General features: G+C 31.8%; 3 protein-coding genes across 4 annotated transcripts in view; 2 read left to right on the top strand and 1 right to left on the bottom strand.

Annotated features, from left to right (window-relative positions):
- The first annotated feature begins 1554 nt into the window (after positions 1 to 1554).
- Positions 1555 to 11788, top strand: LOC134683774 (uncharacterized). Of its 2 annotated transcripts, none has more exons than XM_063543098.1 (2): positions 1555 to 1681; positions 9903 to 11788. In XM_063543098.1, the coding sequence occupies exon 2, from the start codon at positions 9950 to 9952 to the stop codon at positions 11711 to 11713; it is 1764 nt and encodes a 587-aa protein (XP_063399168.1). In that variant the 5' UTR covers positions 1555 to 1681; positions 9903 to 9949; the 3' UTR covers positions 11714 to 11788. The 2 variants fall into 2 exon arrangements, with proteins under 2 accessions (XP_063399168.1, XP_063399161.1); XM_063543091.1 differs by lacking the exon at positions 1555 to 1681 and adding an exon at positions 4647 to 4925.
- Positions 11789 to 15310: 3522 nt separating this feature from the next.
- Positions 15311 to 25456, bottom strand: LOC134683763 (RAB7A-interacting MON1-CCZ1 complex subunit 1-like). Its single transcript, XM_063543081.1, has 7 exons — positions 25226 to 25456; positions 20874 to 20983; positions 19685 to 19778; positions 18582 to 18634; positions 17792 to 17923; positions 16130 to 16232; positions 15311 to 15788 (listed from the first exon to the last, which is right to left on the bottom strand). The coding sequence occupies exons 1-7, from the start codon at positions 25293 to 25295 to the stop codon at positions 15574 to 15576; spliced, it is 777 nt and encodes a 258-aa protein (XP_063399151.1). The 5' UTR covers positions 25296 to 25456; the 3' UTR covers positions 15311 to 15573.
- LOC134683754 (IQ motif and ankyrin repeat domain-containing protein 1-like) overlaps positions 25444 to 26596 on the top strand; it is an 18846-nt gene continuing 17693 nt past the window's right edge. Inside the window, exon 1 of the mRNA XM_063543070.1 lies at positions 25444 to 25646. Coding sequence (XP_063399140.1) covers positions 25523 to 25646 — 124 coding nt within the window. The 5' untranslated portion in view covers positions 25444 to 25522. The remainder of the gene's footprint in view (positions 25647 to 26596) is intronic.

The following is a 26596-nucleotide window of genomic DNA, read 5'->3' as shown; positions in this document are numbered from 1 at the left end:
CCGTACAGTGACCTATAGCTGTTAATGTCTGTGTCATTTGGTCTCCTTTGAAGAGTTGTCGCATTGGCAATTACACCACATCTTCTTATATGTAGTCAAATTCACTGGAAAGAACTGATGAGAACTTGGACTTGTTAATACTTCAAGGAACTAGCACTTTAATCATGCAGAACAATACACATCAACACGTCATTGTTGAGAAACAAATAAAACCCTTGCTGTTGTTAGGAAATCACCGTTCTCATTCATTTAAAAGAATGTTTTTTAGTTTTTTTTTAAAAGATTACAGAAAACTGGGGGGGAAATTAGAGAATAATGCGTAAAAAATCACTTTTAAAGAATAAGACTTATTTTTTGAAGATTGGAGAAAAAAAGGGGTGAAAATTAAATGTTTACAGAATAACAGACCCCCCCCCCCATTCAGACCCTCATATAAATGTACTCAAAGTAATGCAAGTTAATAGAAAATATCATTTAAATATCTTCAAATCTAAGCTTACTTGAGCAGATAACTTCACATTGAAAATTGCTCATTAATTGCAAGTCGCTGGGCTTTAACTTAGGCCGGGACATGCATAGACTCGAATGTAGTGGCATTGGTGCAATTTAAAACAAAATATAATTTATGAAGTATATAGATATAAGAAGATGTGGCATGGGTGCCAACTGAGACAACTCTCCACCCAAGTCACAATTCATAAAAGTAAACCATTATAGGTCACAGTACGGTCTTCAATGAATCCTCTTCAGCACGGAGCCTTAATATTGGCTCACACCGAACAGCAAACTGAAAGGGACCCACAAATTACTAGACTACAGCGTAAAACCATTTAAACAGGAAAACCAACGGTCTAATCTATATTACAAAAAAAAACGAGAAAAGAGAAACTATCTTAAGCAGAAACCTTAACACAAGTTTACGCATCCTCCGCCGTCGCCAAAAGCAACTCTGACCTTTGTCTCGTTTCCGCGACTTTTTTTGCGGGAGAGACAACAAAAAAAATTAAAAAAATATATAACTTTTTTGAAGGACCGTACGCATAGTATAGATGAGTCATAGATCTTTGTATGAATTCATTAATATCGTTTGAAGACAGAACAACGTACACAGGCCAAACTCGATGGTGATATCCAAGGACTTCATGTTCCTCATTCGTAATTGGGTATGCAATATAGGTCGAACGTACTAACAAGCTTGATTACATGCTATGAATTCAATTCATGATATTTAACCAAATCGGCATTATGTCAAATGCCAAACTTCATTTTATCAAAACAGCATACAATAAATTAAATTGTGTATAACGCCTTTCTCTTATTATGCGAAAAATATGAAAACACGGCCACTTGAGACTGCTCCCACAAGAATAGTCCATTTGAATTTACTAAATCAATGTTTTGAAATGTTTGGGTTTTATCTTCAGGAAAATGATAAGTCTCTGATACTGGCCACTGCAAAGTAAAATGTGCTAATTACTTCTCTACTTAACCGCGAAACTGAAAATTGTTTTAAAGATTGAGTGATATTTTACACCTGTGTAGTCAAAACAGAGTCAAGCGGAACAGGTTCCAATTTCAAAGTCTTTAAATGAGAGTATAGTGCTAAGCGACACGAAAGGCTGTAGAATAGTATTGATGTGAAAATTTAAGTGATTAACGTTATTTCATAACAAACATAGATGTGAGTATAAATAATCTTCATTTCAATTATGTAAAAATATTTGCAATCTACAGCAAAGAATTCATTTCATATCAAATATATATATTTGTATATGTATTTAAATCAATCAAACATTTAAAAGATTGTAAACTAATTATAGACTCGACCTTTTAAATCATTTAAGGTGGTACCTAACACTTTCACTAAAATTAATTTGGCTCGTTTAATTTTCATAAAATTTTGTCAAAGTATTTACTTTGATTCTTTAATAAAAATATTAAAAGAATCAAAAAATTTGAACCAACCGTTTTGTCAGAAAAATTACACTGGTTATATAGCAGTTTGACAAACACCAATTTTGATCATTGAGAAGCTTAATATTCCCTTTACAACACAACGTTATTAAAACGTTTAGCTGATTTTACAGAGTTATCTCCCTGTAGTGTTAGGTACCACCTTAATGACCAAAGAGACCCAACACTCGTTTAATGTTTCCTATATTTCATCTAAATTATGCCTTTTTATCATGTAATATGTTTAAATTACAAAATTTAATACATTAAATAACCGATCATTAAAATATATGTATTATTGTGTTTACGTAAAGAACAAACATACCAAATGACAATTACTTAAATACTTCACAGTACTTCACAACAGTTTGGTTGTTCGACACAGAAACACGTACAATGCATATATCGTGTTAACATGTGCATAGAATGGTAGCTTACAAAATTACACCACTAAAACAAGACAAAGATTTTTTATAAACAAATTAGTAACATAAAAGATAACTGAATAGTGGGAATAAAAAAACATTACATACATGTATACAAAACAAGAATCAATATGCACGAGGATCCGGCGACAAATCATCCTTTTTTTTAAATTCTGTCAGACTCTGGGCTCCATTTTTTAGATCACATACTTAACAGTAGGTCTTTGATTACTAAACATGGACATACCTTTAAAGTATTTCGCTATCAAAAGACATATGAACCTGTGGTCTGCAACTACAATAGCAACAATTCTAATCTATAGTCTTAAAATATCAATGGACAATGTCAAACTTCATCGAAAAAAATCTACGAGAAACGCACTTATACAAGTCATGTTTAAATTAAAAAAATAGATAAACAAGAGATTTTTTAATGACGACAATTTAAGAGATACTATGAAAGCAAGCTATATTGTACTTTAAAGAGGAGATTTAAATGGAATAGCAATGCAAAATCCAAAATATGGTGCTGTTTGACTAGCAAAAAGCAATATTTACTTAATGCTATATATTGTATTTGACCGACTTCAGTCGATAAAGATTTGGTAAAAAAAATTATAACACAAAACTCAAGACAAACTTGCTTTTATATGTGATAAAACAATAAAAATGTTAGAATACCTTTAGCAAAAAAGTTTTTTTTAAAGTATCATGACGTATAGTCCTCGGTTTACAAAATAAGAGAAAATGAGATTTCAGCATTAACCATCACTGGCAAAAATAAGGTACTGATAAAACATGATCGTTTATATATATAACAAAAAATCGATATCATTAATTTAGTTTACTGTATATATATGTCATGGTCATATCAATTGTTAAGTTTACGTTTGCAATCTAAAAAATCCGGTCGCCTGTCTCGGACTTAAATTAATTTTAAGGTTTGACTGAAGTTTTAGAATAAGAATAAGAATAAGAATATTTTATTATTCCAATCAAGGGCCCTTGATGGACAGCATAACATGTACACATAGAACAATACATCATGATTTGTAACAGAAAAACATTTTTATATAATAAAATGAAATATTAAAAAAAGTTCAGACAGGTGTTATTATCTTCATTCTATAAAAATCATATACATTTAATTTCAGGCAGGATCAGAACCATAAAATCATTACAATTATCAATAATTTATTATTACATACATTAATTAACATTTCGTCTAACATCTAGACATGTAATAATATAGCTCCCTAAATATTTAAGTATAGACAACTTTTCATAAGTAAATAACCAAACAAATTTTGCCTCATTTGAAAGATGTATAAAATTGAACGACACGAACAAGTTAAGTCTGACTTTTTTTATAATATGAATAAACATTATATGTAGGAAACTTCAACGCAACCCAATGAAAAGGATGATAAAAAGACAGTACAAGGTCATCATACGGACCGCTTCAATTATAGAAAATAGAAAAATAACAAGACTCAAGTGGTTCTGAAACAACATGTTCTGCTCCAAATCGTCTAAGTCTAATATAGTTGTGAATAACATTAACAAAGACTACCAAACACACATTACTTTTAAATACTGCATTTATTGAATTACAAATGAAATCGTGAAAATTATAGTCATTGTCAATTATTCGTGTCTTTTTTATTCCAAAAAACCATTAAGAACTTAATAACGATAATATGTTAAGTCTACGCTATGAAGTACATTACAAAAGAAGTTTATAGGAAATTTAAAATAATGTTTATATTATTATCCTAAAATGCTTTGTTCCTGACACTCACATAAGTTTTCAATTGATGTCCGATGATTTTCTCTTACTGAAAAATATTAGTCACGGTTTACATGTACCATTTTGTCAAAGTCCATACATTTCCATTTTATGGGTGGAGGACGGTTGGGACGGAAAGGGGGGGGGCGTGATTATTTCTATCATAGATAAAAAAATAATGTATTCTTGTTTTTTATTTTCATTCTTGCGTTTTAAGATAAAAACTCAAATAAATTTTCAAAATCGAAAATTGATGTCACAGAAAAGCCAATAAATATATACAAAAGCCAAGACATAAATTTCAAAGTAATTTTCTTTCATTTAAATCACTTCTTTAACTTTTGGTAGACTAATTCTGTCATGTAATTTTAAAAGGTCAGAAGCCTTGAAATCGTCTGAAAGGGATTTTCTGCCCGAACGATCAAACAATATTACATACCCGTAAAACTTGACATAAAAGAGAACTTATTTGTCATATATATAATAAGTAATTTTCATTGTTACTTTTTTTGTTCATTTCTGAAACCGAGTGTGTCATTGTTTCTTTTTATTAGTTACACTTATTAAACTTGTCCCAACAATATAACTTAAAAGTAATATACACCGTCGGAACAAGAGTAATGAAAGTGATTAGGTATAAGGTTGAAACTCAGGACTAACTGCTACTATTAAAATGGAACTGAATCGTACATGTATTTTCCTATCTTCATTCATTTCTATGAACAGATGATGAAATAGTTACACGGATAAAAAGACGGGTAAGTCAATTCAACAAACTTATTCATATTATTTCTTCGAAAATAAATACCGGGTCACTTTACTTTGGATTAAAAATTATCAGCGTTTTATAATTTTCTATAGAATAGACAACTAAGATAAAAATACGTATACTCGATCGCAAGAAAATACACGTTATATCCTTGTATGTAATTATATTTCTACAACTCGACGGGATCACAAATAAAATAAATATACATGGACTGTCGTGTTCATGTTAACTTCAGAAAAGACGTCCATCTATCATAAATATATCTTTTTAAGGTTTGCTCATTATCATTATCTGTACCGATTATCAGGTTATCTGCATGTTGATATCGTAAAATATCAGCTGCGAGACATAATATGAAGCTTTTTGTCGAGTGAGCGTAGCGAACGAGATCAAAAAGCCTTCATATAATGTCAAGCAGCTGATATTTTACAATATCAATATGCAGATAATCTGATAATCGATTTATCGGGCTATTTTTGCGTGTTTCAGAAGTGTTTTCTTTGTTTCACCAGCACACAAAAGATGACTTGATAAGTTCGGGTCAAAGTTATTAACGTCGGTTCAAACATTATGACGTCGCTGATATGTCCGGGTCAAAGTTATTAAGGCCGGGTCAACGTATTTGACGTCACAAAGACATGATACGGAATAATATTAAGAGCTGAACAGAGTGATATAGACAGTGGGACGACCGATAATAATTATTATAAAGCATCCGACAAAGTTTCATAAAACTCTATAACGATTTGATAAAGTTATTGACGTGTAACAGACTTTTTAAAGTGGTATTGGGTTTACTCATTGTTGAAGGCCTTACGGTGGCAGGTCTATAGTTGTTGTCTCATTGGCAATCATATAAACACACCTGCCTTTTATATACAGCCCGTAACAGAGAAGTGATCGAATTCGCGTTTCTTTACCGTCAGAATAAGTTACGTTATCGACAAACTTATTTTAGAAGTGACATAATTTAATTTTCTTCATCGACTAAATATTTCATGTCCAATGTGTAAGTTTTCATTGTTTAGATCGAAGTTTTTTTCTTTATATCGTCTATAATCTCTATACTTTCGTTTCCATGAAAAGGCAAATATAGCTTACGTTTACATACAACAAAAACGAATTGAACTGTACATGCTGTAGTTTATACATTGTTTCTTCGAAAGTTGTTACTAGTATAAAGAATTATTTATCCAGGCTCATTTAATTTTAGAAATCACCGATTACTTATTATACACTGCTTGCACTGTGAATATTTATGGGACTCAACACTGTAATAGTTTTTCTTTCGTCTGATACAGAATACCCCATATCTTTTCTTTTTCATACCTATCTATGTATTATGTCCCTGGGATTATGTCAATCATACATTGTTGCAATACCGACATATAAAAAAGAAGATGTGGTATTATTGCCAAGGAGACAACTATCCACAAAAAGACCCAAAGGACACAAACATTAACAACTATAGGTAATCGTACGGTTATGCTTGTACTTTGTCACAGAAAAAAACTGAAATAAATTTCTTTCAAATCGAAGCAAAAAATACAAATGTACCCTTTAACATTTGAAAATTGCTCTTTATCTTAAGTTATTGACGAATATTTGAAATTTAAACCTCTATAAGATGTGATGTACGGCATTTCATTTTATCATTGGTAATGATATATATCTGACAGAGAAGAAATATTCATAATTCTCAGAAAGGTTTCGTAAATATTGTTAGATACCACTAATCGTTCCAACAATCAAGACAACAGAGACAAACAGGGAAACAAATATGAAAATGAAAAGATATGACTTAAATGTTAGCATGTTAAGGGAGACGGCACTTAATTTACAAAAAAAAAGTAATTGATGTTTTAAGGAACTGTAGAGAACTCCACAGGTTTTCAACAAGGGTAGAATTCAAAACCTTGAGTATGAAAGCCTCGAAATACATGATACTTTTTCTGTGCGGTAGTTATATCTACAAAATCCAACCATGTACACGGCATATAATACATGTATATTCATACATGTATATTTATATATTGGGAATTTATTTTTGTTTCCAAACAGAATTATAAGGTTATGTATAAGTGTCTCCGTTCACTATAAATTGTAAATTGTCTTCCTAAAGACCAGCAAAAATAAATGGCACAAGTTCACGTAGTCATAAAAAAAGTCGTATAATTTACGTTATCGAACAAAAAATCAGAAATACGGAATATTATAAGTGAATGGTTAAGAAATCCGTTTTAAAATCAAAGAAAAATGTTTTCCCTGGTACAAACGTTTTAAGAACTAGCTTTGTGTAACCTATAGACAAATTCGACTGTATATAAGGAAGTTAATATGCTTGTTCTGATTTGAAACTATCGTATAGAACTTTTTTTAGTAATTGAGAACCTATGTTGTTTATGCGTAATAGGTGGAATGTTGCATGATCCATCAAAATGACAGCAAGCGCAGTTTTGAGGACGATTTTTATTTGTACACTGCTAAAAACCTTAGGTTTTGGCCATGGTATATTTTGGAGAAATTATTTTTACTGATTTTTACTAAAAAAATATTCTCTGTGTGTGCCATTGCAAGAAATAGTTTTACTAGTTATTTTGTCATAATTATTTTAAAAAAAAATCAACAAAATTTTCCCGTTTAAACTGTACTAGAAAAAAACGGACGAAGACATATTCTAACAGAAGTACAAATACCAGTCCTCGCTTTTGTGTATACATATGAGAAAACATTTCAAAGTTATTGATTGAATTCAAATCCATCACACATAATAAAGGACATCATTCCTATCAAACACCTTTTTAATTGTTTACCAGTATATTTCTTTAAGTTTTGGGTAGAATTGTAAAGGAAATAATACTATCAAGACGTCCTTCCATAAACCTGTTTTTCTGTTCTGACTTTTAAGAAATGACTACTTTTCGCCCAATCGAAATGATGCCTGGAAATATTTTGTTTCATATTATTAGAATTATTTTCAATATTATCGGTATTAAACTTGATTATCGACATATGAAAGTTTGTCAGCATTGTCAATCCTTTTAACGTTAAAGTACCAAAAGTTCGGTCAATACTCAATTAAGTTTGTCGATAACGTAGCTAATTTTGACGGTAAAGAAACACCAATTCGATCACTTCTCTGTTACGGGCTGTATATATATGTTTAACCTCAGACTAAATCTGAATGTAAACTGTAAAAAAAAAAAAAAAAAAAAAAAAAGGAAGTCAATTAATTAGTAAAATACGGAAAAATGAAAATAAATATTTTCAAAATTTTGCTCAGGCTACTGTATATTGGTCAGAAACAAGCTTCTGTCCAAATGTCATAAAATTCCATGTAGGTTTGACAAAGTTATTGGGTTTCTAAAAAAATACAGGCTCAGGCGACAAATAAGTAGAGTGATTTTTTATTTTTTTTTTATTATTTCCCTTCAGTAGACATAAATAGTCCAGACAGTCATCTTAAATTCAGGCATTTAAAATTTACATTTAACACGATCAGGTGATAGAATGCAAAGTTAAAACAATATTTGAGAACAAATATTTTCTTTTTTTAAATCATATTTACACGTTTTAAAGTTCGCTGATATGTAAATTGACCAAGTAACGCAAGTCATAAAAAGAAACTGAATGTACATATCAAATGTACCTTAGTTTAAATCAATAAAATACAGCAAAGTGTATAAGAGTTTCAACACAACATCAAACAATTAAGTGGTCTAACCTAAGGGTTTAAGCTATGCTATAAAATGTGATCCTGTATATGATAATTTCAATACCAAGGCTGCAGGTCATTCTACTTTTCCTCTATAACTTTTGAATACCATGCAAATTCTTAAATGAATTCACTGCATGTTTTAAAGCTTGCAACAGAAAAGAAAGAATGAAGTGTATTTCTTCACGAATCAATATATTGCCTAAACTGAAGCAAATTATCAGCATTTGAATTTTCATTACTGTTCTTCATCTCAAAATCAGCACGGTGCCAATCTATTTTTTTTAAAGATATATTGTAACTTGCGTCATAGCTATAGGAGCACAGCGAATCAGAAATCTATAGTATATTCATATTGACACGGCGCAAAAACTCACACCTTACTTCAAGTCCAAAACGACCAATAGTATACCGGTTTGATATGACTTCGTTGTCAGATGTTGGTTGTACTGCTATGTCAAACATATGAGGCAAATGACGAAACAATAATGACGAAATTTACCATAAGAGCTGTATCGGATAGTAATCGACCTTATACAATTGCATTTATACATGAACATCTATAAAACTTTGATTTTGGAACCTTTATATACGAAAAAGATGACTTTTGGTTTGTTTTGTATGGTTCTTATAGCAACTCAGTTATCAAACAGTTACAGACTTTTCGTTGAGGTTTCAGTTCTACTCGAAGGAGGTTAACCGATGTATTCATAATTATTCATTTGCATACGGTCGATTTTTATCCGACGCAGCTCAACTATACTACAGCTAAAAGTTATGGTTAATTCAAATTAGAGATCCCTAGACAGAATAGTTTCTGCAAACTAAAGAAAGCAACTTGTTTAACACGTTTAGTTAATTTAAGTAATGTGTCCCTTTAAAAAATCATCGGAGGGTATCCTTCAAGTACTTCATCATAGCAAATTAACAAAATCGTCTTTATCGACCTGTTCCAAATCAGACTTCAATCATCAAAAGTAAGTCATCAACAGTTGGCTTTGGGTACTTCTTTTTATTTATTTTTTGCTTTTGAATATATTGTGAACTTTATACATGTTTGATTTTCAGGTAACAATAACATATTTGGCAATCTATTGTATCAATATGTGTTTTTAATCTGTATTATAGCAATTTAGGAATAATAAAGATATAGCAGCTAGACAGACAGATCAGTATTCCCAAACAGTAAAATATGATATTCGCAACAATAATAGTTTCCATTTTAGTAATTTTAAATATATCTTTTTTCAGCTCTAACCACAACGAATGGTGACTGAAACAACAAGGTTCCATGGTGTATGACGATAATGGGGGAGAGGCCATCCATCAGTAACGCCAACACCTGGTTAGGCCCCCGAAGTATATCGCAGATCAGAACAGACTATCATTCTGGACGTCCTCTCTCGTGTAAACGAAAGCAGTTTCATCTCCCTAATACCGTACCTGGAACTAAAGTTACGGAATATACCTTCGGCCATTCTACTTCATACCAAACAAAGGGTCCTATTCTTTTTGAAAGTCCGCATGTTGCAAGGGTTTCGAGTTATCCGGGAGTAACATTTCCAAAACTTCAAGGAAATTTATCTTATGTCAGTAAAACTGAAACTAAAACAACACCAAAGGATAAAAATTCAGCGACTACACCATTAGAAAAATTAAGAATCGAAAACAGACAAAATACATCAGAAAGCATCATCAACAAAATTTTAACTCATGCGGAAAGATGTCGGTCAAGAGATACAATAGGAAAAGGTTCTCCTAAAACAGGATTAACAGACGAAAATTGTTTTGATTATATTGTTATCAAGTCATTCACCAAATCAAAGATACAGAGAGAAATGCGACAAGCTCTTAATAGGATCATTTTAAGCAGCAAAAAGAAAGCTCTTCTGCCAACATCTCCACATTTATCTGAAAATATACTCAGGCAAGCTTCTGCTCTTTCCAGAGCAACATGTTCTTCTCGGTACACGGGAAGTTCATCAGATCGCTATTCTGCAAAATACGAGAGAAGAGAAAACTTAACTTCGAACCTAAATTTACAAAATATCGAATCTAGAAATATACTACACAAACACCATAATAGCACACAAAAATTGAACAACACCGAAATAAACGGAAATCCAGATTCAGTTAATAGCAAATCTCGTCAAGTTAGTAAACAGAAATCGGCAAGCAGTCGTGGCACTGAACGAACTTTTGTCCAACCTACGCTGCCTAAACTTATAACAGGAAATAATTCCTGCTTGTTCAGACTTAATGGTCCAATTTTACTTAGTGCACCTCATGGTTTGAAAATCTGGAGAGGCGGAACGGACGGTCGAAGGCGCCGTATACATTATAGAGAAATATATGTTACTGAAATTGTTCTGAAATTAGCAATGCATATCAGCAAATATACAGGCTATCCAGCAAGTTTTATTATATGGGATAGGAAAGTAGCAATGCCAGCAGATTTTAGAAATTTAGATCCGAATTATTTAACGGAAAAACAGTTTACCCAATCTCCTTGGCATGAAGCATTGGAACAATTTAAAATTTACGGCAAAGAAAACAATATGCCAATATTTCATATTGATATTCACGGAAAAAAAGATAGGAAAAGTAATATGGATGTAGATGCTGGGTTTCGTGCAATGGAAACTCGTTGGCATAGCACAAAGTTTGTGGATATGTTCAAAGAGGAAACACATTCTGCTTTTACCAAAGTGTTCCAAGACCCTGCGTACGAGAAAAGAGGTATGCAATATGCAATAAATGTGGACCCCTTGTTGTGTGGAGACTGGGGAGGAGACTTATATACCATGACAACTCAATCTGTGTGTCTAGGTATTCCTTCATTTCAATTAGAAATACCCAGAACCGTGAGGGCTCATATGGTTGAGGATGACGAATTAACTTCAAAGTTTGCGAAAGCTATAGTTGACATATACTCAAAGTGCGTTCATAAAGATAAACAGTTACCATCGAAAGGAAATGATATGTCAACATCTGAGTTTTTGGAAAAAATATACAATGACCATCTTAAAATTGAAAAGGCATTTCCTGAAAAACAAATATGATATACCAATACTAAAGTAAATTTAATATAAATATATGCTCATATTGGGTAATAATAATAAATGGGTGTTTGTTTGTTTTCGATTTAACTGTAGTATGCATGTTATTGAAAAACAGACCGGATCATAAAAAAAATATCACTTTAGCTTGAGATTGAATTTAAGGATGTACTTAGTATGTTAAATGCAAGATTCATACATTCATCTTGCAATCACTTTGCACACAAAATGTTGTTGACCTATCATATATATTGTCAAGTTACTGAGTAAGAGAGCGAATCCTGTAATTTAGGTCAAAGTCATATGACATATGTCAGAGACACAAAATACCCAAAAATATTATTTACACATGAACAATTAACGAAAACAGGTTCTATTCTAAAACATTTACACTGAAGTATGATATTTGAGGTCAAGGTCGTATGAAATATAATAGATGACATACGCTCCTCAGAACAAAATCACTCACCAAAAATGCATTGTTACTGAGAAACTGACTTTAGCATAAAAATCTATATGATCACTTAGGCTTAAAACAGAGGTTATGGTAATATATCATGTGCTAGATGCATATTACGTGTATATTGCCAAGTTACTGAGTAGCGGAGGCCTCATCCTGAAATGTAGGTCAAGGTCAAATGACATATGTCAGACAGACATATTCTCCTCACAAACAATGTTCAGGGAAGATATCATTTTACATCAAATACAATCACAGAGAAACAAGCTTCGTTCTGAAAACTTTACAATGAAATTTGAGGGCAAAGACACATGAAATATTCCTTACACTCCTTGAAAAAACTTACAAATCAAATATAGGTGACATGTCATGCATATTTACTAGGAAATAGACCTAAGGCTGAAAACTTCAAGTGATCACATAAGCTTGATATAGATATATGCCATATATTAAGAATATCTGGACAAACATACTATAAACCAACTTATTTTGGTAATCATAAGGACAGTGACAAACCTCATCCTGATAAATATCCTGACAATTGAAGTAAAAAAAGGATGAATAAAATTGAAAATGGAAATGGGGAATGTGCCAAAGAGACAACAACACGACCACTGAGCAGACAACAGCAGAAGGTCACCAACAGGTCTTCAATGCAGCGAGAAATTCCCGCACCCAGAGGCATCCTACAGCTGGCCCCTAAACAAATATATACTAGTTCAGTGATAATGAACGCCATACTAAACTCCAAATTGTACACAAGAAACTAAATGTTAAAATAATACAAGACTAACAAAGGCCAGAGGCTCCTGACCACATTAAAGATCAAAAAGACATACACTTCATGCAACCACTCTACATATCATCTTAGATCTATTGCTGATTTATTGTATACATTTACTGAGAACCAAACTTTTGTTTAAAACAACAGCTAATAAATTGCTTCGCTGATCGCAGTTGGTTACAAACGCAGAGGTCCAACCCTAAACAGTCAGGGCAAAAATGGACACAATATTCGCACTTGATAGATCTTGATACAGGTCTGAATTTTGATGGTAATTGAATATTTTACACATAATAGGTTTCTGACAAAACTGTACTCGAAGAACTTCAAATATTTTTGCTTCTTTTGCAATATACAATACTTTCCCTCAAAATATGGTCAAAATCTCAATTCAAATTTCCAATGGAGTTTGCAACCATAATTACCCATTAAAATACATCATAAAAGTCTTAAAATAGAAAATGACATACATTATCATGGCTAAAAATAAAAATCCCTTAATCTGCATTTCATAGTTACTTCTAAAAATAAATTGACAGCTAATCACCTAATGCCAATACAACATTTCTTTATACATAATTAAAGTGCAGTGTAAGGGAGGTAATCAAAAAGTTGTTTGGATTACATCCCTTATACTGATTTTAAATTGTCTTAAGTAATTGACCATTAACCAAGAAACTCTTGTTTTCAACCTTTGTTGCCCCAGGAACATATATATTGATGGGACGTGAGTGACACTGCCTGTTTGTAGTGATTTTATTTACGTGCCATCCTAAATAAAGATACAATACGGAAACAGACATGTGTTAAAAACAGACTCACTATTATCCTAAAAATTCATAATAATATCAATAAAATGTCATTCAAACTAGGTTTAAAGTGATGCAGTGTATCAAACTTGTATTCTGTCACTTCAAATTTGTTAAAATCGCAAGCAGTTCATCACAGAACTGTGCAGAATGCAAACAAGGTAATAGAAAATGGTGGCCATTGCTGCCATGATTTACAAATTCCAAAACTATTATAAAACACTTCACCTCAAATAAATCAAACATTTTAGTAATTTTATTTGACAAAATGTATTTTCTATATGATAAAACTTGTATTTATTGACGATTATAGAGTTATGTGGGATATTTATTGAGCAGTTCCAATTGTTTTTCAGTCAGAAGCTACCAAAATCCATAAATCACTGGAAGTCTCTGGGAGATTTTTTAAATTTTATACTGAAAAGCGTATCAGATTCATTTCCCTTTAGGTATACTATTCCCAGGTTGCCCCTAATTTCTTAACAGTTTGATTAATTATTGAATATCACGGCCGAGGCAATAGGTAAATTTTCAACAAATTTATGGCTTCCATGATTATTTTCTTAAATATAATAAACTGGACATTTGATTTATATGAAAAGGATGTGGGTTTCACATCAATGAAAACTGTAATCCAACAACACCCCAAGAGACTGTCAAACTGGAAGCTAACAGGGGATACCTCTACATATAAATATCATTTTGGAAGGAATCAAGAGACATAACTCCTGTCAGAACAGCATAAAGAGGAAACTAATAAAACTGTATTTGATGTGTGTGCTAATAGTTGACTTCTATGATGTCAAGGACCCATCATTGTCTCTATTTCTAGCTAAAATTTATCACAATGATAAGAAATTTGTATTGTTTTTAATTTCTAATGCCTGTCCACCATTCATACTAAAAAACCCAAACCAAATTTATTACCTGGCTAATCAACAGCTGCACCATGTGCACATTATACACCTGTCATATTTTCAAAGAACAAAGTTCAATTACTTCCCAATGTCATATTTGAAATTTATGAAATTCAATAGGGAGCTTACATCAATTGATATAAACAATTCACCAAAGTTACATGAGAATTGCTGAAAGCATTTTTGAGTTACTGTCTGAAAAATCGCCCCCCCCCCCCTTTTTAATGAATAAAACCCCATAACTTGGGAATGTAACAATCTTAAATTTAAATTTTTTTAAAGGGAGCTTACACCAATAGATATGAACAATTCACCAAGATTCATGAAAACTGCTATAAGCATTTTTGAGTAATTGTCTGAAAACTGGAAAATTCCCCTTTTTTATGAATAAAACCTTGTAACTCGGAAACATAACATCTAAAATTTAAAAAAAAAATGAAACGGGAGCTCACAGCGATATATTAAAACAACTCACCAAAGTTTTATACAAATTGGTTAAAGTGTTTTTGAGTTAATGTCTGACATGTTGACAATGGACAGACAGACAGACAGATGGACAGTTAAACACAAAGCTATACCATAATACGTCTTGTACAGGGGCGTATAAAAAGACAAAAATACATCTAGAGATCTACCATTTACAACTTTTATTTTTTGCGACTTTTTATTTATTTTGACATACAATTTTCTCAATAAAAGTTTTTAGTATAATCATACTAAATTTTGAAAAGCATTGGTTGTACAGTTCAAAAGTTATTGCACAGAAACAGTTAGCACTGCTGGCCAGCCTGTTGCCCACCCATTGCCTGTCTGACCACCATACTTCACCAAATCAATTACTTTTTTTTCTCACAAACACAGTTAAAATCTAAAGTTAAAAATATGTATTCAACTCATGATGACATAACTTTTAGAAATTCTTCGGCTTTATCTGTTGACCATCCATGCATAACTGGCATTTTTGCACATGCAATATATTTTGATAGTAAATCTTGTCCTATAACCTTTGGATTAAAGTCAGAAGTGCTTTGTCCTGGTTTGTTACATAACCAATAACACATTTCCCCAGCATACATCATACTTAGTAAGTGTGTGTCACTGTATATACCTGTAAAGATAGAAAGATTGGTAAATAACAATGTATTACTGATACCTATAAATACTGTAGTAATCATGGTTAATTGAACCTACAATTGATTAGTTTATCACCAGGTGGCTTGTTTTTTTTATGACAAATATCAGAGATGGGCCAAAAAAGGGGCGAAAGATACCAGAGGAAGGGTCAAACTCATAAATGGAAAATTAACTGACAACGCCTGTCTATAAATAAAAAAGACAATTAGACAAATAATAGTACACAAGAAACAACATAGAAAAATAAAGACTGAGCAACACTTACAGTTCAAGACTGCTCCCACTTGAAATTTTTGTAAAGAATAAAATACTTACCCATGTTTACTAAGTTAACAGCATCCTGATCACCCTCCCATTCAGAAGTATTGGTACGACCTGTTAACATCTGCTGTAAGTTCTCTATACCCTGCTTTACATTCTGAAACATATATGACATAAATTCAATTTAAATTTTTCATTTTAATTACTTATACACACGAACAGACTTCTCTTGAACTGAATTTTAATGTGCGTATTGTAATGCCTTTACTTTTCTACATTGGCTAGAGGTATAGGGGGAGGGTTGAGATCTCATAAACATATTTAACTCCCCTGCAATTTTGCGCCTGTCCCAAGTCAGGACCCTCTGGCCTTTGTTAGTCTTGTTTGATTTTTAATTTTAGTTTCTTGTGTATAATTCGGAGTTTAGTATGACGTCCATTATCACTGTACTAGTATACATATTTTTTAGGGGCCAGCTGAAGGACACCTATGGGTGCAGGAATTCTCGCTACATTGAAGACCCATTGGTGGCCTTCCGCTGTTGTCTGCTCTATTGTCGGGTTGTTGTTGCTTTGACACATTCACCATTTCCTTTCTCAATTTTAATAAATCTTTCCATTGAGGCTGATAATGTAACAAATTTCCAATGTTTAACACTACTTCCAGTCCTATTGGCTATATCATGGCTACAACTTTTTATTAGTAGAGGAAGTCAAAGTGCCTGGGTAGAACCACTGACCGTCAACAGGAAAACAGGCAATCCTAGTCAATTAGGATAGGAGTACCAGGCACATGCCACATGCTTAAATTTAGCTGTTAACTTTCTATTAGAAATTTTTTCTTATTTTGTTATTAAGGAGCCTTTTAAAGCTTACTTTAACATAGAGTTTAGCTCATTGACAAAGACTACACAGTGACCTGTCAATGTTGATATCCTTTTTCTTTAGTCTTTGATGAATAGTTATCTCCTTGGTCATCATACCAAATCTTATGGTATGAAATGTTAGGATTAAAATCTATCAATTCACTTATTTTTTACTTGCTCTATATTCTCTGTGTTGATTGTTTATCAATGTTAGGATTCTATAAAAAAGAAGATCTGGTATGATTGCCAATGAGACAACTATCCACAAAAGACCAAAATGACACAAACATTAACAATTATAGGTTCTGTAAATTTGTCAACAAACTTGATAGTTTATTAGCTTGTTATCGACAATCAATGAATGAAATATTATTTGTTGATAATGCGTTATAGATTTGGATTACATGCAAAAAAAAGATGCATACACGAAAAAGTTTAGTATATATTATATGTATGCATTGGTTCAATAATTTTGCTAACAATATAAATACATATTACTTTAATATGAAAGGATGCAAATATGAAAAATACTGTTTAAAAAAAATTGACCATAGATTTGTCAGAATGCCATAAAAATTAAATATCTACAATAGTTTCATGAATTTGCTTTTGTTTTAATGAATAAACTCAGTTTTTCAAAAATTGTTAAAAATTTTCTTTGTTTCACTTTGATAGGATATTTTATTTTTCAACAATTAATTTGAATATAACATAATTCATTGTGTACATTTGTATCAGAAATACAAGATTGTTAATGCCATTTGAAGACATATTGTATACTTTATTTCCTCTAATTAATGCTACACTTATCCTGTTGAATTAATAATAACATCACAAAAATAGATTTTTACCACATAAAATTCATCATTTATCTGGTCTTCTCTGTTATTATCACCTTTGATTGTACTGCATAACATATATAACAAAGCACCCTTCCTCCAATTAATACACTCCACTAATTCATGTCCCAAACAGTCTACCATCTATCAATAGAAAGTTTTACACTAAATATTATCAGGGTTTCATATGTGACAATTATTCAAAAAGAGATAAATCAAAACTTCATTATAAATACCTAACATATTTAAAAAATGCTGCACATTTGATTGGCTAAAACCAATGCACATGCATGACAACGTCACAACAATGTATAGGAAAACAAACTAAAAGTGTTAATCTTGTGCACATTTTGAGGTCAAGTCACAGTCAATGGGCACGGCTATGTCACAGATTTTTCTAAAATTTGGCATACAACTTTTGGTTCCTTGAACTATAATTGAAACTTGAAAAAAATAATGCAAAGATTTCTGTTATCATCTGAAATATAACTCTTTTAATTCTTTTAACATAGTTGGAACATTTGTGTAGAAAGCACATAAAACCAACAACAAAAACTTCTTAAACTTGTGTTAAATTTGTCAAATATATTATTTCTACTACATAGATTTTTTTCTTGAAAAAACTATATATATGTTAATTTTACAGAAATTTCCCTTTCGATAATGTAAAATAATAATAGGGTCGTTTAATTAACATTAAAAAAATGTCAATAAATAGGTTTTTGTTTTAAATGAATTATAATATTTACAGATATCAGTAATTCAGTTACCCTATTTGTTCTGATCTATTTTTAACACTTACTGATGTTTCTGGGAGACATTTCTTTACAAGTTCTTCTATTGTATCTATCCAAACTAAAACATATAAAACAATTATATTATAAAGGTTATTTGAAGTTTAAAAATTCCATTCTGAACTAGTCAATACTATGTATCCTACATTACATAATTTCATATATATATATATAAAGCACTGATGTTAATCAAGAATCATCACAGTCTTTTCAAAGGAGGGAATCATACATTGTTTATTAGATGTTATTTAAGGAATAACAGTATTATAGTTGAAGAGTTGACACTGTCAATTGTAGATTTGACAGTCGCAAATGCAGTTTTACTGGTGACACATAGAGGAGACAGTAAAACGGAGATTTGCAACCGTCAAATCAAAATTGATGGTGGCAACTCTTCAACTACAGTACTGTTATTCCGATTCTAATGCATTACAAAAAGAAATAATATGATTAAACTTGATAAAATGTCTAAATTTGACAAATAAAAAAAATCAATGAAACTTTATAAATGATTTTTGCGCAAAGATGTCATGGGTAAATGTGACGTCATTCAATTGAAAACTTACATACTGGAGGTGAGTACGTTACCTGTACAATTCAAATTCCGACAGCATTACATTAAAATGGCCAAATTTGAGGGAGGTGATGTTTAATTTTCGATTATATAGCAGTATTAGAACATTTGTCATTCAATCAATTCAAAATGGTGGGTCCCTCCTTAATTACGTCTGGTCAACTGTGGATTTGACGGCAACTTTTGCCAATGAAAAAAATTGTTACTTAAAAATTGCATTAGAAATAGATATACTAATGCTCATACAACTGCATAACACATATTATTGACCTTTTACTAGTGGGTTCCCTTCAAATGAACTAATCCCATTTTGTTATTTAAAAAGTTTGATATACAGACTCTCATTATATCAATCTGCTTGGGACCAGAGAAATTAACTTGAATCAAGTGAATATGGAGATATAAGGAGTAAATACATGTATGTATACTTATTACAGTCAAGGGTCCTACACTGTTCCACTTTGGACTTAAATGTTTTTTTTAAGATAATAAGAGTCAATTAATAAAGCAATTGCATCTTTAAAGAAATCTTATTACCAAATATGGTGTGTATCCTTTCTTTACAAGTGTCTTGTGGAAATAGTTCTTCTACAAGTTTGGTTTCATCAATGTAAGTGTAATCTAGAACAATCTGTAACAAATAACATATCATTACCATTACCAATGTGTTTTTTTTATAAAGATCATAGTTTTGTTCGTAATATTTCTTTTTTTCTTTCTTTAATTTTACACTGCGTTCAGACTTTAGATGGTAGACAGGAAAATTGTAAATTTTTCAATAACATAATACAGAATTTCTTACGATCAATCCTTTTTCTTAACATCTCAAGTAATTGCTACTTTGTGTATTTTTCCTTTGATCTTTTTTGTGTTAATTATTCATATCACACTACTCACTTGAGAAACTAAGAGTATGTTAAAATGACATTCTTTGATTGTGACCTCACTTGAGATGGTAAACTATCATCAGAAACTAACAGTATGTTAAAATGACATTCTTTGATTGTGACCTGTTCCTATAAAATTAACCTATGCACAATTCAACAATACTATTTTACCAATTGACTTTACTATTTCAGCATTAGTACCAAAGTGTTATCTTCTTTATGTCATTTTACATTTCCTACCAACTTTTTAGTGCACTCGATATCACTAATATAAAGTTGTGTATAAATAAAATGTCTTCCTTCCATAGGGATTAGCTATGGTTAGTGGAAAAACTCTACACTTTTTTAAACTTGAATGAAATTAACTTATCTTCATGCAGCAGAGCCAATCACTATTATCTATTTTATTATTGAATTCACTTTATTATAGTTTACTATCTTAAAGAACACATAGAAAAAAGTACGATTCATTATGACTTGCATTGCAATTCTGAGAATGTCCAGATATTTCAGCCATTTTGAATGGAGACAAAGTAGGTCTAAATTGTTAAATTCCTTAACTTTGTACAACAACCAGTCATCCCTCCAGTAAAGATGATCTCATTGTACTCTTGTGTTCATGATAAATAGATATACGTTTGTAATACCTTAATTGCACATCCGTGCTTGAAAGTACCTATCTAGTCCTGAACCAAACAATTATGTCTAGATTCTAGAAACTGTATCAAATGAATGTGCATACATATATTTAAGTTCAGTTATGATCTCTATATATATTTAATAACTACCTACATTAAAATGTAAAATATCTTATAGTTTTCTATGTGTTATAGTTTTACCTGAGCATATTGTTTCAGAAGCTCAATCAAACTCTCTTCACTTGGTGTTTTTTTACAAACATCAATGTACCGGGTACATTGGTCCTTCAATTGCTTCAACACATTATCATCTGCAAAATTATATTTATAAACAATTAAAATTCATCATTGTAGACAATTGATTAATTATAAGAACTGATTTGCCACACAAGTCATGAGAGTTGATTATTCTAGGTATGAATAAAGATGGAGTATAAACAACTTAAAAAGGGAGATAATAACAAGTTACATCTATTCTACTGTAATTTCATCTGAAATATTGTGACAAGGGAGATAATAACTTGTTACATCTATTCTTATGTTATTTGATCTGGGATAGTGTGACAAGGGAGATAATGACTTGTTACATCTATTCTAATGGTATTTGATCTGGGATAGTGTGACAAGGGTGATAATGACTTGTCACATCTATTCTAATGTTATTTGATATAGGATAGTGTGACAAGGGAGATAATGACTTGTTACATCTATTCTACTGTTATTTGTAAGGGATAGTGTGACAAGGGATATAATGAATTGTAACATCTATTCTACTGTTATTTGATATGGGATAGTGTGACATGGGAGATAATGACTTGTTACATCTATTCTAATGTTATTTGATCTGGGATAGTGTGACAAGGGAGATAATGACTTGTTACATCTATTCTAATGTTATTTGATCTGGGATAGTGTGACAAGGGAGAAAATAACCTGTTACATCTATTCTAATGGTATTTGATCTGGGATAGTTTGACAAGGGAGATAATGACTTGTTTACATCTATTCTAAAGTAATTTGTTCTAGGCTAGTGTGACAAGGGGTGTAATGACTTGTAACATCTATTCTAATGTTATTTCATCTGAGATATTGTGACAAGGGAGCTAATGACTTGATACATATATTCTAATGTTATTTCATCTGAGATAGTGTGACAAGGGAGATAATGACTTGTTACATCTATTCAAATGTTATTTGATCTGGGATAGTGTGACAAGGGTGATAATGACTCGTCACATCTATTCTAATGTTATTTGATCTGGGATAGTGTGACAAGGGAGATAATGACTTGTTACATCTATTCTAATGTAATTTGATCTGGGATAGTGTGACAAGGGTGATAATGACTCGTCACATCTATTCTAATGTTATTTGATCTGGGATAGTGTGACAAGGGAGATAATGACCTGTTACATCTATTCTAATGTTATTTGATCTGGGATAGTGTGACAAGGGAGATAATGACTTGTTACATCTATTCTTCTGTTATTTGATCTGGGATAGTTAGACAAGGGAGATAATGACTTGTTACATCTATTCTACTGTTATTTGATCTGGGATAGTGTGACAAGGGAGATAATGACTCGTCACATCTATTCTAATGTTATTTGATCTGGGATAGTGTGACAAGGGAGATAATGACCTGCTACATCTATTCTAATGTAATTTGATCTGGGATAGTGTGACAAGGGTGATAATGACTTGTCACATCTATTCTAATGTTATTTGATCTGGGATAGTGTGACAAGGGAGATAATGACCTGTTACATCTATTCTAATGTTATTTGATCTGGGATAGTGTGACAAGGGAGATAATGACTTGTTACATCTATTCTACTGTTATTTGATCTGGGATAGTGTGACAAGGGAGATAATTACTATTTACATCTATTCTACTGTAATTTGTAAGGGATAGTGTGACAAGGGAGATAATGATTTGTAACATCTATTCTACTGTTATTTGATATGGGATAGTGTGACATGGGAGATAATGACTTGTTACATCTATTCTAATGTAATTTGATATAGGATGGTGTGACAAGGGAGATAATGACTTGTTACATCTATTCTTATGTTATTTGATCTGGGATAGTGTGACAAGGGAGATAATGACCTGTTACATCTATTCTAATGTTATTTGATCTGGGATAGTGTGACAAGGGAGATAATGACTTGTTACATCTATTCTACTGTTATTTGATCTGGGATAGTGTGACAAGGGAGATAATTACTATTTACATCTATTCTACTGTAATTTGTAAGGGATAGTGTGACAAGGGAGATAATGATTTGTAACATCTATTCTACTGTTATTTGATATGGGATAGTGTGACATGGGAGATAATGACTTGTTACATCTATTCTAATGTAATTTGATATAGGAAGGTGTGACAAGGGAGATAATGACTTGTTACATCTATTCTTATGTTATTTGATCTGGGATAGTGTGACAAGGGAGATAATGACTTGTTTACATCTATTCTAAAGTAATTTGTTCTAGGCTAGTGTGACAAGGGGGGTAATGACTTGTAACATCTATTCTAATGTTATTTCATCTGAGATATTGTGACAAGGGAGCTAATGACTTGATACATATATTCTAATGGTATTTGATCTGGGATAGTTTGACAAGGGAGATAATGACTTGTTACATCTATTCTAATGTAATTTGATCTGGGATAGTGTGACAAGGGTGATAATGACTTGTCACATCTATTCTAATGTTATTTGATCTGGGATAGTGTGACAAGGGAGAGAATGACTTGTTACATCTATTCTACTGTAATTTGTAAGGGATAGTGTGACGAGGGAGATAATGAATTGTAACATCTATTCTACTGTTATTTGATATGGGATATTGTGACATGGGAGATAATGACTTGTTACATCTATTCTAATGTAATTTCATCTGAGATATTGTGACAAGGGAGCTAATAACTTGTTACATCTATTCTTATTATATTTGATCTGGGATAGTGAGACAAGGGAGATAATAACTTGTTACATCTATTCTACTGTTATTTGATATGGGATGGTGTGACATGGGAGATAATGATTTGTCACATCTATTCTAATGTACTTTGATCTAGGATACTGTGACAAGGGAGATAATGACTTGCTACATCTATTCTAATGTAATTTGATCTTGGATGGTGTGACTTCCATTTTTTGTCACAGCCAGTCTAAGAATGCACCAAAAATCAAGGCACTGGTTTTGTAACACTTATTAAGCATTTTGAGCTTGTTGAATGTTACTTATTATTTTTAAAAATAATGGAATACTTTTATTAAAGGTTTTTATTAGAATGTAGATTTTTTTAATACGAGGTATGCATGATTTGCTTCAAGTGAATTATATCTGTTTTTTAAAAGACTTCTAAATAAAGTAAAGAATATCAATTTTAATATTTATCAATGTTTATGCTTTCTTATCTAAAAAAAAAAAAGAAGACAGATTTAGGAGACTTCTTATTAAAGTAAAGAATATCAATTGTAATAACTAATATATATGTTTTGTATAGATGTTTCAGATAACATATTTCTCTGTACATGGTATATTTAAGTGTATGTTTCTTTATTTTCCATTCTTAATGTATATACTTTTTAGTTTTGATTAGACTGGCTTTATATGTTCTACCTGTACTAAGGGCAAGCAACCCCGCTACACTATTCCCCCACCAATGATTTTGACTAGTCCAAAAAATTATGACATCTTGAAGACTATTTTAAAATTCAGCTCTGACGCCTTTCTGGGACGATGTAAGGTGTCAAAGAAAAAATGTCAATCCTTTCAAGATGTCATATACATTTATTTGGACTAGATTAAGATCAGCAAAATAGAAAAACATTATAAAAATCGCTTTTTAGCCGGAACCTCCAAATAAAACTCCGATATTTTTTTGGTAGGGGTGTGACATGAAAGAAAGAATGACCTATACTTAAATACAATATTTTAATTATGACCCATGCTTATATAAGCACTAACTCATCATCACTCATAATTCATAAATATACCAGCTACCCATAAGTTTTTATATATGAATTGACATTTTTTGGTGCACATATGTATATTTTATCACTATAAATCCGCATGGATTGTTGGATTGGTGTGAAGATCATACCCCAAATCAATATACAGTTATCAAACGTAAATGCATTTTAATATAGGATGACACTAAATAGGAGGGTCATTTTTATATAAAATCACGCAAAATTATGACCCATATTTTTGGCACATCCCCGTATACCCAATAATAGGAAGTTGACCCCCACCCCCATGTTCAAATCCCAGTGATGATGATATAAATTTGTAGAGTAGATATATGCTCTGGGGTAACATATGACAAACAGTCATATCTCCGAAAGTTTTGATTTCAATAATTTTATTTATTAAAGGAATCGTTCCTTACCTTATTAAGGTTATGTTACACCAAAAGAACATGAAGAAAGGGACTCTCATAGGGAAAGCTGACAGATTGAGGTTTAGATGTATCACAAACATGAAAAACCTTTTCGATTTTAAACAATTACTTGTCCTACTACTAATTATTTACCATTTGATATCAATTCTTTCTCACAAAGTTTGTGTATTTGATTCAATCGTTCTGTGATATGTGTTGTCATCTTACCACCAGCTACTTCTACTCCCCTCTATTACGGAGTGGCGTTTCCTTTCCGTAATTGTTTTAGTTTTTTTCAACATCAAAAAATATTTTATCCAATCGTTTTTCAAGTATTGAGATTACTAAGTGCGGGATAGCTTTGTTTACAACATGGCGGATGAACTTCTTCGCTAAACTTCGCTTGTACAATTGTTAGTGATTAATTTAATTGCAGTCGTTATTATAATCATGCCTCCCAAGAAACCACCAGTAACGAAAGCCCCTGCAAAAGCACCAGTGAAATCGACACCTGCAAAAGGGATTCCTGCAAAAGTTACACCTGGAAAGAAAGTCCCAGGTGCACCTGCAACAGGTACAGACTTAATATGTGTAATGAAATTGTTTTCAATATAACCCTAATTCTAGCAATGCAAAAAAATCCTATCAGTACTCCAAGTAAATATGGGACAACACAGCCTCGGAGACAACTCAATAAAAAGCGCGGTTAACCTTCTTTCTGCCATAGGGCCAATTTGGCCGATGCAGAAACAGTACCTTTGACTGCCAAGGATCGGCTCAAAGCCGATGTTGTTTTCCGCTGTGACGTTGTTTCTTGATGTCATAGAGAATTCGCAGTGCCCTGCAAAGCAAGCTGGCCTGGAAGGAAAATCTGCTACTGGGCTCATGGACTTTTCTACTAGACATAAGTGCCATATTGTGATAAAATATAAGCCGGTCCTATATTAATCTGTCCTTTCAGTCCACGGTGTTGACGGAATGTATAAATATGGACAAAAAAACGATAACTTGCAGTCCAGATTCATTCTTTTTCGAAGTCTTGCAACTTCAAAACCTCTTTGAGTTCACGTCTGTAAGTGGCCTGTTGTAAGCCAAAATATGCACCAATATCTGTCTTATCTTTTTTCAATTGACAGGTCGTCCTTCTCTCCTGTGTTATCGCTTTTACTAACATATCTTTTTGATTTCTTATGCGTAAAAATCATTATTATGGATAACATTTTTTATGCAGTACTTTATTTAATTTAATCTTTTTACTTCCACACTGTAGCTGTTCAATGAATATGACTATCCAAAATATAAAGATAAGGAGATGTGGTATGATTACCAATGAGACTATCTACCAAAAATGAATTTGAAATCTTATAAAGATCACTTTAATTATCAAAGAAATTTAACTGTTGTAAGTTTTTGATAATATTAGGATTGGAAAGCGTTTCTCAGTTCATTTCATAAATAAATGTAAATCCTGTATTCTATCTTTGTTCTTTTAGTGGACATTTAACGTTTGACTTCCATACTAGT

The sequence above is a fragment of the Mytilus trossulus genome, chromosome 1, assembly GCF_036588685.1.
Source record: "Mytilus trossulus isolate FHL-02 chromosome 1, PNRI_Mtr1.1.1.hap1, whole genome shotgun sequence".
In the NCBI taxonomy this organism is placed as follows: Eukaryota; Metazoa; Mollusca; class Bivalvia; order Mytilida; family Mytilidae; genus Mytilus; species Mytilus trossulus.
Note: the sequence above shows the minus strand (reverse complement) of the source record. Positions and strands in the feature narration are given on the sequence as shown.